This window comes from Telmatherina bonti (genome assembly GCF_933228915.1).
Source record: "Telmatherina bonti genome assembly, chromosome: 1".
In the NCBI taxonomy this organism is placed as follows: Eukaryota; Metazoa; Chordata; class Actinopteri; order Atheriniformes; family Telmatherinidae; genus Telmatherina; species Telmatherina bonti.
Window position 1 is genome coordinate 28,691,720 of NC_136619.1, and position 20,439 is coordinate 28,712,158.

A 20,439-nucleotide genomic window follows, 5' to 3' on the forward strand; every position below is an offset into this window, starting at 1 on the left:
TGGAGCAAAGTCAGACCTTTTTCCTTCTGTGGCTCTTCATAGAAGTTGTACTTCACACCGGTTTAAAAAGAATTTACAAAGAACACCTTCAATTCAATACCTTCCTTCCATCATGAGCAGCCATATCGACTGCTAAACAAAGCCATGGAGCTCATCTCTGCCTGTGGAATGAAGTCAAAAGCACAAGACCGAGTTGTGTCCATCTTAGTCAGCTGCCTGTAGTGTGACTTTCTCTAAGTCTGTCTGATTGTCTGCCAGCTCTCATGCCAGCTCTGGCCGCGCCTCCATTTCTCCACGAGATGCTGTACGTGCTCGAATGTATTCGCTGGTCTGAGTTGCTCCCTGACACCCGCTACCCCGGCGCCACCTCCGTACCGCCAGGAAGGTGTTTAAGCCGTACACACCTGTCACCAGGAAGCCAAAGATCTGCATACACATGGAAACAGGAAGCACAGTTACAATGTCTGAATAAGAATGGCAAACAAGGCAAACCAAATGCTACAAGAATACTCAGTTCCTGAACTTTAACAGGAGCCATTTTTCAAGTCTGATGTTGTAAAATCTGCTGTTGCAAAAAAAAAAAACCTTATCAGTATACCTATAGTAAATGGAATTAATCTGTTTTGTTTTTATGCAACTGGAGACCAAAGAGAAACACAAATATTGTCAATTGGTTCTTAGTACTCACCAGTGCTGCTATTTCAGCTCCGGTGTTGTGGTTGATGCAGGCCAGCACGACAGACGACAAGAAGAAGAACAAGGTGCTGGCAGCGGTGTTAACCAGGTCCTGCAAGAGGGAACAAAAACATGCAAGATGACATAGATGCTCAGGGGCATCTTACATGTAGATACATTTAAAACTAGTGAAATTCTAAAGCTTTCAAAATGACACTTTCATTACTTTTAATTGTCATTATATATATATATATATATATATATATATATATATATATATATATATATATATATATATATATATATATATATATATATATATATATATATATATATATGAATTAAATACACAGTAGTTACATTCCCCATATTTGGAAATTTATGTCTGATGGAATGTATCTTTTTGGCTCTGTGGTGTCAGCAACAGTTGCCCCATCCCCTGCTACTCCTATTGGTTAAATCAGGGGATGCTGCAACCAATTATCATGCAGCTGGAAACATTAAAATTCAGAGGCTTTGAATTTCAGGGTTTACAAAACACTTTTGCTTTCGTGCACCCGACGATGTGTGTTGAGTGCTATTTGATTTGGTCTTCATGTGTAGTTTTCAGGCATTGTCCACCTTCAAAGTCAGGTTATCAGTTTAATTTTTGCTCTTGTTTTCCTCTATGTTTATTATCTTGTTTAGCATCACTATCAAGAGTGTGTGGAGAATGAAAGACTTTACTGCACGGTGAAGAGGCAAGAAGTAAAAACAAAAAAAAGCTGATCCACAGGCAGGATAACAGGATAACATGATGAGTAACACAAGACTAAAAAGGCAAGAAAACAAAATTGAGAAACAAAATCATGATAATAAGGAATACAAGGTATCACAGTAATAAGAATAAACAAAATAACAGGGACTTGGCAAAGAACAACAAAAACTAATGGTATTTATGCTGAGGGGACTAATGACAATATGCAATATGTTAGCTAATGAAATATAGGTAAGCAGATAGTAAACTGAAGCAACAAAGTAACAGGCCCTACAAAACTAAAACAGGAAGTAAGGGGAACCACAACTAATCACACTGCACTGAGACACCCAGAATATTTTAAAAAATTCATTACACAAAACACAGGCATATGAAGCAACATAACTAACAAAAGGCAAATATAAAACCCATACCCACTGATCATGACAGTCTTAGCATCTTCTTGTGTTGTTTTAATTATATCTCCTTTTCTCCATTTTATGTTTTACTTATGTTGATGGAAATGAGGGTTATTACATCATTTGTTTTGGACCAAATAGCTACAGATTCAAATTGTATTCCTATTAAGGGTTTGATTCCTACTTAATCTGTGAACTGTACAAAAGGCTACTGAACAACTGCATGCTTGCATTACCCACACTTAGATAAACTTAAGTTCCTATAAACATATCAGTATATGGGCAAAGTATCTTTCCTTGCTTGGTTCAGCTGAATTATTGAAGCATCATTGTTGTAATTGCTGCCTCCTGCGTTCTGCAACACAACACACCAAAAATTTTTCCTCCAGTATGAAATGATTGTAATTCCAAAGCAGATCAAAGTATGAAAGTAACAGCATCTGAGTATTACATTACTAAAATGGACTGCTCCTGTTAGTACAGCAGAGCTGTAAGGATGCCTGCTGACACAGCTGCTGCAGATCTCCTCATACTTAAAATATCTGTGGTCTTTTGACACAAATCAAACTAAAACCTGCCTCAGAAACACATCCTGGATAATGCTGCGCCCTACTAAACAAATACAGCATTTGTTTACACCCTTCCAAGTAGCCCGTTTGCATCGTGGGGCTTCACCATAATACCACAGAGGGAAAAGAGCACCTCATATTACACACAAACACACACGCACCCTTCCTACAGACAAAACTCCATCCCCCACCTTTTAATGCATGAGAAGGAGAATGAAAGAGACACCCCTTTCTCATGTTTTACACTCCTTTCTAACAGTAGGGAAAGGGTTAAAAGGGAATTGCCCGTCATGGCCCTCGTGATCCGATGCATGATTGTAATCATTGCAGACATGGTCTCTCATATGACACACAGGGCACATACAATGGGGAAGTCACAAACACTGACCACACAAAAGTGCATGCATGCAGAACAAATGAAGCACACAACTCAGTATGGCACGAAAAGTCCGATAATATTCCACCAGTTCAGTTGTTTAATCACTAATCAATATGGAGCCATATTACCACATGCTAACTGGAACAATTGATCAACACCAGAATTATGTTAGCAACCTTTGGCCAACCTCAACATACAATTTCAGCTTCAAACACAACAAACAATGTTCACGTTGTGCATCCACCTCTATCTCTCTTGCCAAACTGGTTAAACAGCAAACTGTCTTCTATATATTAACCCTCCAGAGCCCTTTTTTCAGCACAAAAGCTTTGGCACAACTTTATGATTCCTGGTTCTCTCAGGATTTGGTAGGTTCAGCTCCACAGGGGATTCAGATGACCCTCAGCTTCTCTGCTTTACTTTCTATCACAAATCACATTTTAACCAGCCAGCAAAAACCTTAAATAACACAACCACATGCTGAACCAAACCACTGGTATGCTGGCTTACAACAAATCATTCTACCCTCCTCAAACTGCACACGTTTACAACACTAAGTGGCTCCGCTTTTAATACCATCGATTTCTGGAATTTCATAGATTATAATTCAAATTTTAACAAGAAATACATTTTTAAAAAAATGTGACAGATATTGATAGCTTGTTAGCTTATTATGCAACAACACAGCATGCAACAGGAGTTCAAAAGTGTCCGTTCAAACAAGACTAAAAAATAAAAAAAAAAATAAAAAAAAAACACCCAACACTGAAATGAAGGGCAGTATTTAGTCAGTCAAGTCTTCATTTAAATCATTTAAATCATCAGTTAGACCAAAGAAGGAAATGCGGCCAAACTAATTTGTGCAAAAAATAAAAATAGACCCAAAGGCTAAGTAAGGCTAAGGTCAGTCTACAGGTAACTCTGGTTGTGCTCAGCTGCAGATTTGAATGCAAACAACTACAGGACACAGTGCCTGTTTGGTGACTGCATGAAGGAAATGCTCCATACCGAAAGAAAAGAGGGAGACTGTGCATGCTAAACACAGATCAAGTTTGTGGACCAGTCGGGGAGGTCACAAGAAATCCTTGACTACGTCAATGTCTTTTACAGTACCTCCTGTACACACTTTCGTGTCACGTGGACCTTTCTACATGAGATAAGAGAGTACATACAAGGTGCAACACCAACATAAGCCACCGTTGGCATCTCTCTTTGCAAAATAAGCCTCACTGTTTTGAGTGCATACTTCTTGCTTGTACAGAAAAAAATGGAGATATTGCTTCTTCAGTGCTTGTTATCTGTTCCCTACTGCTCTGTTATTCTATATTTCTGCAGTGCTGTCTAGTTTGAAAGTGGAAATACTCATTGAAGTGTAACTATGGAAAACATAAAAGCAGTGACGCAACACTCACAATGAAATCTATTCTGTAGACAGTTGGCATTCACAGAGAGCTCCTGAGCTTTGCATAGACATAAAACATTTTCTCTACCTTCAACATTTATTCTAGGTTCACTGAGAGACACCTGAGAGAAAGTAGGTGAGTATTTTGCGTGGGTTGTCTGCTTGGGTGGCAAGCTGTCCACACCAAGAAATATATTGGATTGCACTTTTGGATAAAGTAAATAAAACTAGCTTAAGTGGTTTCTGGTCTGGACCAATGATAGATTAATGACTGAAGCTTATAATAATAACAACCACAACACTAAACTCTGAGCTTATCTAACAGAAACAACCTTTAATAGATAATATCCTTATATGTGTCTGTAATAGACAGTTTTAAATACATCATGTAGCTGTCCATTCCTCAAGCAATAAAATAAAAACATTTATGAAGAGGATACCTTTAAAATTTTGAGAAAACTTTACCAGTAGAATAACTTATTGTACTCAGCATCATAGCTATTGTAACGTTCTTATTGTATTAACCTATGTGTATGTAGGAACCATTTGTCAGTTTACAAATGAGATGACCTTATACTTAATATTCTTTATTATTGGCAAGCATTTCAAGGATACAAATTTTATTAACTCCACATACTCTGAACACTGTACATTGATTGTACCAAAGCATATAGAAATACACTGCTTTTACACAGGAGGTGAGTGGTCCTAACCTTGATATACGACAAACTAATATTAAGATTTTTACATGTAAAGGTTCCAGTCTGTTCTGACTTGTTGATGAAGACGGGACGTCTAGTTGACAATGTGGAAAGTAAAAATGTCTTTAAGCTCGTTATGTACCGCCGTTTCATCACATGGTAAATTGTGTCATCCTCTGCACTGTAAAACAACACTGTAAAACAAAACAAACAGTGTTTGCACGTATGTATTTAACTGGGCTACAACTACAGAGAAGGCAACATATAACTTCTGAGCTTGACCTTTATCACTTGGGATTTGTCCTTTGATAGCTTTTTTTCCCATTCTTTTTTGTGGCGCATTTAAAGGACTTCATATCTTATCTTTCAATGTTAAAGACGCATAATGTAACTTTTTGACCTTAAAACATCCCAGACTTCTTCAATGACACAGTGACATCGATCATGTGCATTTCTACAGCTGCTGCTACCCAGCGTCCCGAGGCTCAGACGCCACGCTACACAACCTTTACATCCAAGAAGCGACATGACATTTTGCTTTGAGGTAAAATAAGGAACTGGCAGTTTTGAAAATGGAATTTCACTGATTCAGCAAAGAAACACAAGAAGATTAAAAGAAAGAAAGGGACAAAAGAAGAGTCATTGTAGGATTGTCTTTTACTGGCTGGAGAGAGCTAACAGGTCAGGTAGGATACAAGATGGATGTCGAATTAGCTGTTGATAGAGGGCATGTGACGGGGAAAATGGCGAAAGTTCTGTAGTGTGTTTTTAAAATGTCTAACAATAACAAAGATCTACAAGAAAGAAGCTATTATGTTTTTATCACCTTAAAATGAATAATGTACACCAATTTCATGGGCACATATATGAAAGTTCAGTTCAAAGGGTGGACAATGGGCAAAACCAGCAATTATGAATTTGTGAAATGAAAGATTGTATTTATATGTAAAGGAAAATGGGACATAACTTGACATCATTTAATAAAAAAGAGGAAAACTACATTTAGGATATGAGAAAGCAGAAACTCATAATACACATTTGGTAACTTTTTCCAGATGGAAATCCGGAAAGCAAATAAATGTATTTAGAGTATTACAAGTTGCTTGTTTTCTCTTCTAAAAGTTACTTTGCCAACCAATAAAAATGCAACTGTTACTCAATAGTAGACGCTTACTTATTTAAGATGGTTGCTATCTCTTGACCACTAGATGGCAGTAACTGTTGCACATTGTCCCTTTAAGTCCTGAATTTAAACGTGAATAAAGAAAATAGTGCGGGATCCGGTTCAACCTTTCAGCCACTTGGGAACTTTACCAGGACTGAATTAATTTCCTTGTGGAAGAGGAGCAGTGGGTTCAAGGTACAAGTTTCCTGCTCTTTCCTGCCAAAGTCATTATAGAGGGTGAATTGGAGGCAATAGGATCATATGATTAAAAACTTCTCTGCTTCAACAACTCTGTACAAGCTGGGTTACTCTCAGTGTCAGTCCACAGTGTGTAGCTGGGGAACAGAGGAAGTCAGAAGAAGGGTTAACTATTGGTTAACATACTTAAATGTGTACTTGTGGTGAAATTCCCAGGGGCCCAGGGTGACTGGAGTAGCTTTGAACTTGATAGACACACACAGCATGACTTTGGGGCAATATTGTTGAGCACTAGCAAGCATTGTTGGCTTGTAAGCTACAGTTTGGAGCAGGAGCAAATGATACAGGATATGAAAAGTAACACCTATGGACTGAATACAATAGTAATAGAACAAAGAAAGCAAAATAAACTCTATGACATAAGAAAGAGCTCTCTGTTCTCACTCAGTAGCTTTCTAAAATATAAATAAACTAGTCCATAAAAAATTCTTTTCCATCAAATTCACACAACCAAACTACAACTTAGTGAAGTTTCACCTTATAGTCAGGGTAACACTGACAGTAACAATACACAAATTACAAATTACAAATAATAATGTATATAAGACACAAATAATTTTCAATGGGGCCCAATGAAATCATCAGAACTGTAAAGCAATGATTGAGGGAAAACCTGAGCAGGATGACTCAGTAGAAAATAAAAAGGATTTCATATTGTATTTGCTACTATTTTGTTCATAAACATCCATTAAAAGTTCCTAAATAAGCACTCTTTAACACACCCTGGATTCTTCAAGAGAATAAAACATTTTCATTTGGTGTTGTGCTGCCAAACATAGAAGCCGGAGCCCCGCCTTTCCTTCATGTTTGAGGTGCAATTCTGACATTACAGTAATCGGACGGCTGTGGTTGGAATCAGACTTGAGGCATATGTGAGCTATGTGTGTTAAGTCTAAACCCAATGTGGCCCATGGAAATATGGCTGGAGACATTTTTGCTACTTCTGCCTGTATAAAAAAACATAAAGATGCACACACATCCAAGCTGATGTTGGTGAGGATGCTTGTAGACAACTACAGGAAGCCAGGCAGCCATGCTTTTTTTTAACAGGTTTATGTAGAGCTCGGGTGGTTCAGTTTATGCCAGGATGCTAAAGCTATACTGACGCTCTTTGGTGAGTGTTGTTAAAGATGCTGACTGACTTTGATGTTTTCTTAAATGCACCTCTTCTGCTGACTTAAACAGTTAAAGGTTCATTATGGCGACATTTATCTCTTCGTGACTCAGAAACCTTTTCCCAACAAACCTCCAGCTGTCAATGACTTAGCCCGTCGCAGCTGATATCACATAGTGTCGTGCTAAACATCAACACTGCAGAATTTGGACATTGTAGAATCTTTCCCTTTCAGTTATTTAGCTAAAAGAAGATTTTTCTACATATATTTTTCTACATATTCTATGTCCTTTTTAGACATAGAAGATGGAAAGTGCATGGTTTGAATCTGTTAAAGCAGCAACATTTAGTCAGCTGTATTTTATTTATGTTGCTTGGGGTTTCATTCAGACATTCCCACTACAGTGATGGAGAGAGACAACGTGCAAATGCAGTACTTTTCATTTACACAAGATTGAATCACATGAGCACATGAGCCAGAACTTGAACTTGTCAGTTTCAACTTGTCAATACCTTGCTGTTCTTGCAATAATGAAGAAAGTCATTATAGTTGTGGCCACTCTAGAAAACATTAGAGCAAGGGACAGGAGATAATCTTGGATGCAACTTTGGCCTCTTTACAGATGCTGGGAAACAAAACCACTTTAGTTAAACCATCTAGTGCTGGAAGAAGAAACCATGGAGGAGGAAAGTAGGAATTGAGCTGTTATTCATTTACTTTATAATACACTCATTATTTAACACTGGACAGTAGATCATGAGCCATAACTTTTTGAGCATGTTAATCCATTGACTGCAGCCATACAGATAATTGCTGTGTTTAAATACTGCATATACATTTCAGCTTCAAGAGAAGCGATCACAGCATTTATTAGGGTTTAAGGTTGACGCATCATCTGATCACTGGAAATCTGTGACGTTTGAAGAGGTCTAAACATTTATCAAATTAAGTTAATAAGTCAACTTTGATACAGGAATGGGGCCATGCCTCAACCACACCTCTAGTCTCCGGAGTAGCCATATTTTACTCTCTTTACTTCTTCAACTCACTCTCTTTTGACCCTACGCTCTCCTCTCCCTGTTCTTCACCTCCTCCATTCCGCATTCAATATTTCATCCATTCCCTGTGTTTTCGTCCAGCCTTCCATTTTCCCACCTGCTCATCTCATAATTTCTCTATTGCTCCCCCATCCCCTACCCCCCTCCATCTTTCTTTTTTGCTTCCTCCTTCCATCTATCTTTGTTCATCTTTGATCTATCTTTTCTTTCTACCTCTACCGCAGCCATTTGTTTTGGTCTCACTCGTATTATCAGCACATTTTTCTTCCCCTTTTCTACCTGTCTTTTTACGGGATCATCTGTGGGGAAATGTTGTACTACTTTCTTTTTGATTTTAGTTGGCTTTTACACTGTACTTTACTCAAGCATACCAAACAGTCTGAACAATATCATATAGTTACAACTGCTTGCTAAACCATAAACCAAGAAGAAACTTGAAGAAAATCAAGCTCATTGGCTACGGTTCCATGATGTTTTTTAATTCAGTATTAATAATTCGGAATCAACGTATTCTCCTACGAGTTTAAATGAAAATACTAATTCGGAATGGAGGTTCTTGTGAAACGCGTCCTCACTTAATTCCTCTTTAGATCGACGAGTTTGGAAGGGGTTCTAATTGGACAGAGGGCGCACGTGACATATCCCGGAAATAAACAAAGTCGGCTCCCTGCTTCTCATCTTTTCAGTTGTAACTTGTAAAAACTACATAATAAGTACAAGTTTTGCCACTATTTTTATTATAAATTTGAAGTACCAGCTCAACACGAGCATACTACTTCACTTTTTGCAGCAACTGAGAAGAAGAAGAAAGACAGACCACCGAACACAGGAGGCAAAACAACGCGAGGCATCGGGACAGGACAAGGTAACGAGCATGTGCAGAACGACTAGAATCAACTTTGAGCAGAATTAAGGTTTACATGACAGAGGAATTAAATAGTTGCAGTGCCTTTGTTCAGAATTAAAATGCAAATAAATCAGCCACTTACATCAGAATTAAGTTTAATTCCAAATAGAAACTTGCATTACAGTATGTTCAGACCAAACGCGTTTAGAGCGTCAAGAGCGGCAAGTTTCCATGTAAAGTCTATGTGGAGGCGTGGCAAGTGGGCGTCGAGCTTTCTCGCATCACGTTTTGAGCGTTTTGGGCGTTCCGTGCGTCAAAAGCCAGAGATGGGCAAAGCTGAACTTTTGCCGCTTGAGACGGGGCGTCAACCAATCAGAGCGATCAGCTCGCAGCTCCTGGAGGATTTCTGTGGTGAATCCAGACACGGGGCTGAGACGCCATTACTCCACGCAATATTTGGGATAACCATTCCTTGCTAAAAAGCTGAATGTTACTGATTTGGCAACGTAGCAGGATACGTTGCCTAGCAACGCTTTGTTTGGGGGGGGGGGGGGGGGGGGTTGGCGGCTCTTGTTGCATTAACAGTGACTATCACTGCCCTACGACAATGTTCTCTAGCTTTATTTATTAAATAAAACCAAGCCATTGCTCTACTGAATCCACCATCATTCAAACTGACCAGAAGGAAAGCGCCGCCTCCCTCCTCTCTTTTCCTCTCTTTGCCGCTCCCTCCAGATAAGCGGCAAACACGGCAGGAGCGTTGGGAGCGTTTTGGGCGTCAGACACAAAAGTGGCACTTTAGTGACCAGTGTCGAGCGTTCAGCGTTTTGAGCGTTTTCGACGCTCAAAATGCGTTTGGTCTGAACACACTGTTAGGAATTGAGTGTTTACATGGTCATTTTTCATCAGATTAAAGCAGAATTAACTTTTATTCAGAATTAAACAGGAATTAAAAGTCCCATGTAAACTGTTTGGCCAGTACTGTCAACAGTTCATTCACTGCAAAAAAACAACGGAGCAACAATAAATTTATGCAGTCTTCGGATTTCTTTTTTTTACTTTGATGTTTAAACTGTACCAGGGTTAGTTTAAAATGGATCAGCCATGTAAAATCAGAATGTAAAAAGCTGTAAAATTAGACCTGCAAAATGAGTGCAAACGGACTAGGATTTGATTAAAAAAGGCTGATATGAACATGCGTTTATTATTATGCCTCAATGCATAAAATGTTGCTTTAAAAGCAAGTGTCCTTGTTTTCTCCACATGACTGTGAGTTATCTTGTACATACCGTGAGGTTCCAGTTGATCTGAGGAACCTTGGTGTGGATGTTGAGACTGAAGATCAGCAGGAGAACTCCTGTGACCACAAAGGCACTGCAGCTGGCAAACTCGAAGAAGTAGACCCCTCCACAGGGAGAGCACATCATAATGGTTTCAATGCAGATGAATCCAATGAGTGACAGCACCTGAAGGGAGAGGGAAAAATGACAAGATAAACAATGTTTGAGTGTGAAAAGTAGGACATATTGGGTGTACTGTGTCTAGTACAGCATTTGCCAGAAAAGTTACATAATCAGCTTGATTAGTGAATTGTCTCTCTTGGCTGGAAAAGTAGGTCAACATGAGAAGCATACATTATCCAGGAGTAGAGCCCATTATTCAAATCAGACCAGTCGTGATCAGTCAGATCAGACTAACTCCCAACGTGTCGGGACTTATTTTTGCAGCGTAATCTCTTTTAGATAATGTCTGCTAAATTCAGCTTAATACAGAATGAGCTTTGTTCGTTTTAATTTTTTTCTTTTTAGAAAATAAAATCACAATCTAAAACTGCTCTGTGGTTAAACTGCTTTGAAGGGAAAAGGTCAATGTAAGTGAAGTCACTTCTGCAATTCAGTGAGTGTGGTACAATTCCTAACTTTCCATATTACAAAGTAATTGTCCAATGAATAGACCGGAGGCCATGAGCACTCATGAGCCCTGCTCTTGGCAGGCTATGATGATGCTTGCCTTCAACCAACATCCATCAAAAAACCACAGAATGGGAGGAATTTTGCTTTTGAGGTGGTCTTCTGCCATTGAGATCTCCAAAAAAAACCACACAGAAACGTCCAATTAGCTTTAAGCTGTCCAAAACCTGGAGACATAACAGAACTAAGAGGATGCCACTGACCTAAAGCAGCTCAAGTCATATCAGTTTACTAATATTCATGCAGGATGCAAGGCCCAGTTTCGACTGAACAAATAATATCGAGATACCAGAGGTTTCATGTAATGTGTATGTGTAATTGCACATGCATGCACTAAATCTTGTGTTGCGCAAACATTAAAGGAAGAAATGGTACATAATAATAGCCCAAACACTGAGACTGAGAACTGGAACTCAAGGTTTTTTGTTGACACACCACATTTTTTTCTCTGAAAATTGCAGCCATATTGCAAATATTTGTTACAGCCTCTGTTGAACTCATCAAGGTACAGCATTTATAGTCCAGCGCATACTCATCGCACAAACAGGAAAATCGTACTAAAATGAGAAAGATTTTCACAGAGACTACGATGGCAAACAATACATTTATAAATAAAAAAAAAAGATGTTTCTTCACCTACAGTTCAAAAAATGAGAAGAAACTAAGCACGGTGCCTATTTTTTCCAACTGTAAATGTAAAGCAGTATTAAACAAGAGAAAAAAAAACAAAAAATGTCACATTACACTACTACCTGAATAAAGCATCACTGAATAAGCAGAGTACGCACAAAGAAAGCTGGTGTACAAAACATCACAGTAAACTTTAAGTTTTGATCCCAGACACTCCACCGTGATCTGCAGAGCACTTTCTACACTGGGTCCTGTGATGGACTGGTGACTTGTCCAGTGCGAACACTATCTCTCAGCTGGTATTTGCTGGGATAGGCTCCAGCCCCCTGCAACCCTGTATTGGATGGATGAATGAGCGCTACACTTGGGCCAGCATGAGTGAGCCCACCCTTGAAGTGAGTTTTAAAACCACTCATTCCCAACATAAGTCTGTATTAAATAACCAACATAACATAAAATAACAGAAGGGCAAATTTACAAGAAGCCACCGCCCATAGGCTAATCAAAAACAATCCCTTCTTATGGATATCCCTGGAAGCAATAAATTTAAGGTATGGTACCAAATATGCAAATTTAAATGGTATCAGTAGAAGTCTGTCCTTATAAACACATTTAATTAGATGGTAAATAACATTCTTCTGCTGAATTAGCCATCTTTTTCGGAGCTTCAACTAGTAGCCACTGCGACAACATAACTGGAAATTAAATTTCAAGTCAATGGAGACAAATAGTCCTAACCTACAGGCATCACCCCATAAAAATTATGCTCCCTCTGTTGTGCCCTTACACTTCAGCACTAGGAAGTTGACTTTACGTTGGTGTGTCTTTTTACTTTCTTTTCATCAGCAAAAAAATTATTTACGTCAGTATTACGTCAGTAGGTGTTTGCAGTTTTTTTTCATTGGGAAAGTCAATAATGGGAACCCACAGTGACATAAGTGAGCTGTATTTATACCACACATGCTGCACAAATACCTAAGCTGAAGCAGGTGAGCTAGAATGGCCCAGAAATTGTTTAAGAACTTGTCCTGCAGTGAATAGAGACACTTGTTGGAGGTTTAATCCAAGGCTTCCCTTATTTTTATTAGCATCACAGTTAAGATTAAATTTATGGCCATATGTACAAATTAAAAACAGGCACATTGGAATATGATATAGTTAGGTTATCCAGGATCACATGGTTATTCAAAATCATATGCAAAATACAAACACTGCAGCGTCAAAGCTGTGGACTGAGCTGTTCCAAGTAGGGGGCCTAATGCTATGTCATTTTATTTATTCTCTGAATAAACACGGAGCTAACTCATAAACACTCTTCAGTTTTTTTTGCAAGTTTTTGCTTTCATGAAAAATAACCTTCGCAGATCTGCTCTGCATGCAAAGCTGTGATCAAGGAGCTATTACAATGGAGATGTAGTAAAAAATTGTCAGCTACTGTTCTTTTGATGCTTTTTCTTTCTGTGTCAGCATGTCAAAGAAGGCTCCATTTATAGCAGGTGAAAGGAGAACAATGACTTTCACAGTCAGTTCATGCAACTATGCAGGCTGCTTATAAATGACAAAAACTCCATCTCTGAACAGGAAAAAACATGAAAACTAACTTAGATGCTTCAGTTTTTGTCGATAAATTGAAAATACTGGCGCGAAATTTCAAAACCGCATCAGTGGATTTATATTATCGAGTAACATTTATTCTAAATATGGAACATTTGTACATTTTCTTTTAAAAACTCTGAATTAGCATTTGACTCAGAACGAGTTTGGTTTGGGTAAAGTTTAACTGAAATTTGTGAACAAGCCAAATACAACACATTAAATGTCGTGCTTTTACACATAAAAGGATTAAAAACACTGTTATAGTTGCTCCCAAACAAAGGATTATCAAGCAAGTGATTTACATACAACTTGGAACGATGACGTAAACTGCAAACTCTAGACAACTATCCACATGTCTTCTATTTGTTTTCAAAAAGATATTGAAATTTGTGAAGGATTGTTGTAAAATACTTTGCTTTGGAAGTAGCAAGTAGTCACACATACAGGAAATACTAAGTCCTACAAGTAAAAGATGCATTACTATCATTTTTATAATTGCAATTCAGCTCTCGAAACGTGAGTTACTAACAAGCCAAAATTAATCTGATACCAATAGTTCAGCACATTACAAGTGTAAATAATCTTAACACTTGCATTCATTAATACAATTTAATAAGTATATCTGTCTCATGTTGAACTGTTTTTATCTCATTGGTTGATGCTGCTGAATAAACCCAAACAAAAGAACCCTCCTCCTCTCCGCTTGCTCTCAGCAGCTCAAAAGGCAAGCATACAATCCGTTTTAATGAGCAGGGTGTGCTCTGTTCCTAACAAACAGAGTATTGTCTTTTGACTGGCATTAATTAAGCCTGAGTGGAGGAAAAACTCCTTTTTATGACAATCAACTGTCCATTCACGCAAATGTTTGGCTAAAAATACAAGAATTCAGTATGGCCAGCCGGCCCATTAAGAGTGACACTCTTACACAAGGGGAAGAGAAAGCAAAGCTCCTGATCCAGCTATCGTTGGGACAAAGGTTTCATAGTACAGCTGTTTAGGCTTCAATCGATGGTGCAGTTGGACAGCAGCCTGTCTCTGACAGCAACATACCTAAAAGGGTTACACCCAAAAGAGGAGGGCTGTTTGAGCTGAAAGATGATGTCATGTCTCTAGAGAAAAGCATATTGCTTCCACAAGGTCCCTGTGTAGCAGGTGTTAGGCAGTCATAGAGAAGGAGGAGGGGGATCACAAGCGCCTTGCTGGATCATCTTGTAAGCAATGATTTGATGTCAACCTTCGGCCCAATGTAACCTGTTCCGTGTGTGTGCACATGCATCGTCATGCACATCTACACTCTTTTTCTTGCCTGACCTACATGATGGCACATTCTAATCTTTGGGATTTAACACACTATTAGTTGCCTTTAGAGGCATATTGGGACTCTGATCCCCTTCCTATGCACCATCTGTTGTGGATAGAGAATTCAAGAGGGAGAAAAGAGGCCTTGCTGTGAAGGCTACGCAACATTATATGTTGCCGTTCTATAGAACTTCCAGTGAGAAAAAAAAACCTAAAAATATTGAATGTGTGTTAGCAGGAGCCCACAGTTATCTATTAGATGGAAAAATGCAACCTGAATGAGGGTTAAAGTTCTACTCAAAAGGTAAGTTAAGTGTGTTTTTGCACACACGCACACACACACACACACACAACAATATGCATGCCTCCTTGTGTACACACAGAGGATCTTTGTTGTCTTTAGGAGTTGTTTCAAGCTCTGAATAAGTAACGCTTCAACCACATGAGAATGAAGCATGTGGCCCTTCTCTCAGTGGAGGAAGTCTGTGCTGACATTTGGAAGCATCTGGTAACTTCATTACACAACATCCCCAGAAAACGCCATCACTACCCTAATGTTGTTAGAAGAATATTTCTTTTCTTAAAAGAAAAAGATGGGAACTACAATTTTACAATAACATTTCATTATGAAAGCAGAAAGCTTGCTGTAAACAAAGCAAGTTCGAAGGGATTTTTCTAAGGCCTATAAAGGCTTCAAATAGTTGTTGGTGTGCAGAGGGACACGAGGTGTAACACACAGACACAAACCTGCTGTTAGGACAGACACACCTCACTCAGATTACACCTGCTGGGGGTAGCTTCTGATCCGTGTGGGGCCAGGGTCACTGCATTCATCCGACGAATTGTGTAACTCTGAAAGCCAGTGTGCTGATGCATTTTAGTGCTCCAGCCTGACACAACTACACAGTAACTCCATTAGCACTTAGTCCTCCTCACCTTGGGAACCATTACAGTTTTTCTATCTATCTATCTATCTATCTATCTATATATCTATATATACATCCATCAAGAGATAACGGACATGTTGCAGTATGTCGAGTCACATATTACTTGCTTTTTTGACCCCCTGGACCAGAGACTCCTAGTTTTCAAGAGAACTACAGTCCAAATGTGCTTCAAACAGACCAGACTATCTGTGGAAGTGGAGCAAGGTGCTTAAGGCAAACCAAACAGTGCCAGTGTGAATGCACCTTCCAACCAGAAATGTAAGAGTTACACAGCTCTGTGTTGACTGCCTGAAATACTACAAATGCTGCTCAAATCAGCCTCAGTGAGAGAAAAGTGTCAGTTTCTCTATAATAGCTAGTCTAGTGCAAATGTCTTTTTGTCATAGTGTGACTTTCAGTGTTCCACGCCAAAGGAGTGAAAGAACGCTGCCAAAATCATGAAATCGCAACCTCGTATGGGTGTGGACAAAACTCTGAAAACGTGAAGGTGACCTGGAGCTATGAAACTCTGCAAAAACAAACAGCAGTTTTGCACTCAGAGCTCACATACAAAATAATGTTTGGAAAAGATTTAAACATTTTAAAAAAACTCAAGTTTCAAAACTTTTTTGCAGTTTTCAGATCTCATACAAGGTTTCAGAAGTTTTTGCAAACTAATGTGGGAGAACGACGCCATACTCTGAAAATGTATTACATGAAAAACAGCAAGGGTGCAACAAAAGGTTTGAATCTCTGAAAATGCGAGGCGGAATTTCTGTAATATGCAGGTTGCACTTGTGAAAAATAAAAATTCTAGTACAAAATTAAGCTTGCTGAGATTCAGACTTTTAAAATACTTTCCGTGGTTTCAAAACTTATTTTCAGACACTAGAATTTCAGGTTTTCAATTTTCAAACACTGACTTTTAAGGTTTCAAAACATTTTCTTTTGGTCTCAGATTATGGCAAGATTCTAATCCTATACTGTAGAATATGGTGGTGTTTCATTCACTATATAAACCCAGCAGTACTTAACAACTTTGATAAAAAAAAATTTAAAAAAAATAGAATTTAAGTTTTTCATATCTGTAGACACTCTTAAAACATAAATTGTATGTTTAAAAAAAAGGTTAAACACAAACTGCTGGTGGAAGAAAGCAGCATGGTTTGTGTCAGTCCATTTGCACTAAAAGTAATCAATCAGTTATAAATCTGAAATCTGTAAAAAGCTTATATATTAACGAGATACAACAACCAACCACAGCACAACCATCCATTAACCCTGTGTTATAAATGAATGAAAGAAAGTATCCTTGCCACGAGGTGTTTATTCAGAAACTGTTGTGCATTAGGTACTTTAATAACCCAACGCATGTCGTCAGCTCTTGTTTTTTATCTGTTGGTTCTACATTGTCATTACACTGCCTTGGCTGGCACATACTGAAATAATGAGAGGACCGAGCAGTAAAAATGAAAGCCAGTGGAGCTATTAAAGTCTGGCAGGAAGTCTTGTAGTCTCCTCAGAGATCCTGAGTGTAAGCTTGGATGACTTTCATTGGTCCTCTCCTTGTCAGCAGAGAAGAAATATAACGATCTCAACTGGAAAATCGCTATCAGAGGGGAACAAAGCATTGACACGAATGAGACAGTATAAACAAAAGATTAGTAATAGGATATAAGATAAGCTTGCTCAATCTATTTTCTGAGCTGTGCCATGACTAACACATTTAACTGCACATTTAAGAAATATTTAGAAAGTTCCAGCAACAAAGATGGCTTATTCAAGGGTTGAACTTAATTTAATAGTATTGGTGGCAGTTTAAAGGTTAACTGGATATTAAACCTTTTAATCCAGAGAAAAAAATCTCCATGACAATGACAATAGTGATGCTTTGTTTACACATTTAAGGATTAAATATTCTGTCAAATAAATCCCTAACAAAATCCAGTTTGATTTTTTGTTTTGTTTTGCTTTGTGTGTTGCTGCTTAAGTTAAGACAATGCTTAACATGTACGGACTTTGGCTGATATTGTTCAATGAGAAATGTGTTTATCTATCTTGTAGCATTCAGTAGCGCACAGTGTTGAATTATCCGTACTGGTGACACAAGAATTTACTACTTTAAAATGCTAACTTGCTTTACTTGTAGATTCACATCATGTGATGCTGCAAAGCATGAGCTGCCAAGATAATGTCAGTGAGTATGAGTCTTAGTAACAACCTGATCCAAACTTTTCCCATGCTGATGACAGGTGGCTTCCTATTCTTCCCTTTCCACATGCACATAGGTAAATATCACAGACGTGTACAGCAGCTCAGGCATACTGGGCCTGACTAAGCAACTAAACATTTGTAACAGCCTTTAAAAAACTTTTTCTCGGCCAAAGCAAGTGGCTATAAGGCTATAACAAGGTTTCTTAGGTTGCTTGCATTGTCCATAAACACTGATGGAGGTAATTACTACTCCATGTTTCCTGTTGCGGATACACACTACTTCATGTTCATGAGTGTGTAGCCCTGTGTTGCGCTTATTTGGCACAATAAGATGACAAATAGCCTAAGCTTAATAGATATTTCCTCCTCTGGTGACTTATCAGATCTTTGTTAGCCCTCTCTTTTTTTTTTTTTTTTTGCTTTGTTCATTATCCCACTTGATACATCTGGTAGGCATATACTGATTTATAATAGAAGCAATATGTTTGCCTGGCACAACTTAATGTTGTGCCTGGACAGTACATAACATATAGCAAATATATACAGAGGCAGTGCACCAATGGTATATGTAAGGACTGAAATGGCCAATAGCTGCTTACTAGTGAAAAAGTACAACCAAAGGAAATACTAGCTCAATTATATAAGAATATCTTACATCAGAAAGGATAGGCAGAACAAAATAGAGCATAAAATACTACCCATGTTTGTTAAAGAGAGTTAAACGGTTGGTAATGGACTAAGGTGTGAGCTGATGCTTCATGTCCTCACCTCTTTATCTTCATATGACATGTGAGACACTTGGGCTTATTACATATGAATAATAAATAAGATAATATTTCTAAATATGACAGCTCTTTCAGCCCTTTCCCTGGAAACATATTTAGTCCATGTTATTGACCATCTGCATAAGTTCTTAACCCAAACTGTGCGTCGTGGTTTGTTTTACTTTCTCTGCTTTCCTACAGCTGCGCGTCTTTCAGCGTTGTTTTGATATGTGCTTAAACTTACCACTTCGACCACCTTTAAAATCCCAAAGTACGACCTAAGGTACTCCAAATCGCACCTCATTCCTCCCAAAACGTTCCGGGAATAGACGGGCTCCGTGGTGGGCTGATAAGGACTGCTGGCCCCGGAGATCATGGAAGTGTTGGAGGCCTCGCCGTCAAAGCCCTCCGTTTCCTCTGTGGTCCTCATGATTTCTGGAGAAGCTGGACTCTTTAGACTACCAAGTGTTACAGGATAAAAACGCACGCTGACAACGCGCCAGGATTTACCTTAAGGGCTCAGGTTATGTGACGGAAAGCACACTTTTGTTTCCTCCAAGCTGTGAAGAGAAAACAACCCAGGCAGTCCACTTTTCATAGCCGCCCCGCGGTGAAACGGCAGCGGGCGATGCTCTCAAACATGACCGGCGTGGAAAATATAAGGCTGGTTTCTGCTGTTACGCCTCTCTTCCAGGGAGCCTCTTATGACTGCCGTATGTTCGGCGGGTCACTTGTTCGATTCCCCACCTCTGTTTTACCTTTCATTTACGATTCTTGGGTTATTTAGGCCACAGCAAAACAGACGCCTGTCGAGCTGTGCGACTCGTCCATACGACTGGAAAACCGTCCAGCTACTGCAGCCTGGAAGAGTCCGGAGAGGTCCTTGTTGTCTGCTATTGTAAACTTAATGAGAGCAGCGTACAGTGAGGCAGCCTGTAGACGCTGCTTTGCTCTCTGTGGATGGAAAGCTGGCTTGTCCCCGCCCCTTTATAAAACTGCACATTCTTGAGAAGGCTCAGCGCCTGTTTTATTCCCTTACAGCCTGTAAAACGAACCCAGCTGGAACCACGCCGACAGAACCGAGCTCAGCTGCCTTTTTCTGGATCTTCTTTGTTTTCAGCCATCATTGCGCTTCAGCAATATTTTGCCACCAATTATTATATGTATGTATGTACACACACACACATATATATATATATATATATATATATATATATATATATGTTTATTATTTTCCAGAGGATTATATGTGAATGTTACTCTTGTTAGTTTGTATACAATTATGTTGCTGTAATCGATTTAAGTTTTGTTACGCAATAACCTACTTGCCTATAATGAAAATAACCAAAACAGTAACCAGAAAAATATTAAAAACACCTATTTATGAATGTCTCTCATTGTTATTGTAAACGTATTCGCCAAAGATAAGTAAAATCTCTCAAATTCAGGATTTTGCTTAGCTTTGTCAGTGAACTGGGCTTACCTGTTCATAGGTGCCCTCTTGTGGTCATTAGTGATATTAAAGGTTGTCACGGTGACGGATGAGACGAGATGCTGTAGGAGTCAGACGCCCAGTAATCATGCACCTAAATCTATTATTTATTTCTAAAGATTTCAACAGGGACGCCTGTGGGAAACATACGCTGAGGAACATCAACATTTGAACACAGCAGTATTTAAATCAAGCATGACTATTTGAAAGACAAGTTCAGATGA

The 20,439-nt window shown here is 38.8% G+C and overlaps 1 protein-coding gene across 1 annotated transcript; it reads right to left on the reverse strand.

Annotated features, from left to right (window-relative positions):
• Positions 1-206: 206 nt before the first annotated feature.
• On the reverse strand, positions 207-19,592 carry cmtm4 (CKLF-like MARVEL transmembrane domain containing 4). Its single transcript, XM_079251620.1, has 4 exons — positions 18,968-19,592; positions 10,614-10,790; positions 689-787; positions 207-426 (listed from the first exon to the last, which is right to left on the reverse strand). The coding sequence occupies exons 1-4, from the start codon at positions 19,151-19,153 to the stop codon at positions 262-264; spliced, it is 627 nt and encodes a 208-aa protein (XP_079107746.1). The 5' UTR covers positions 19,154-19,592; the 3' UTR covers positions 207-261.
• Positions 19,593-20,439: the final 847 nt, after the last annotated feature.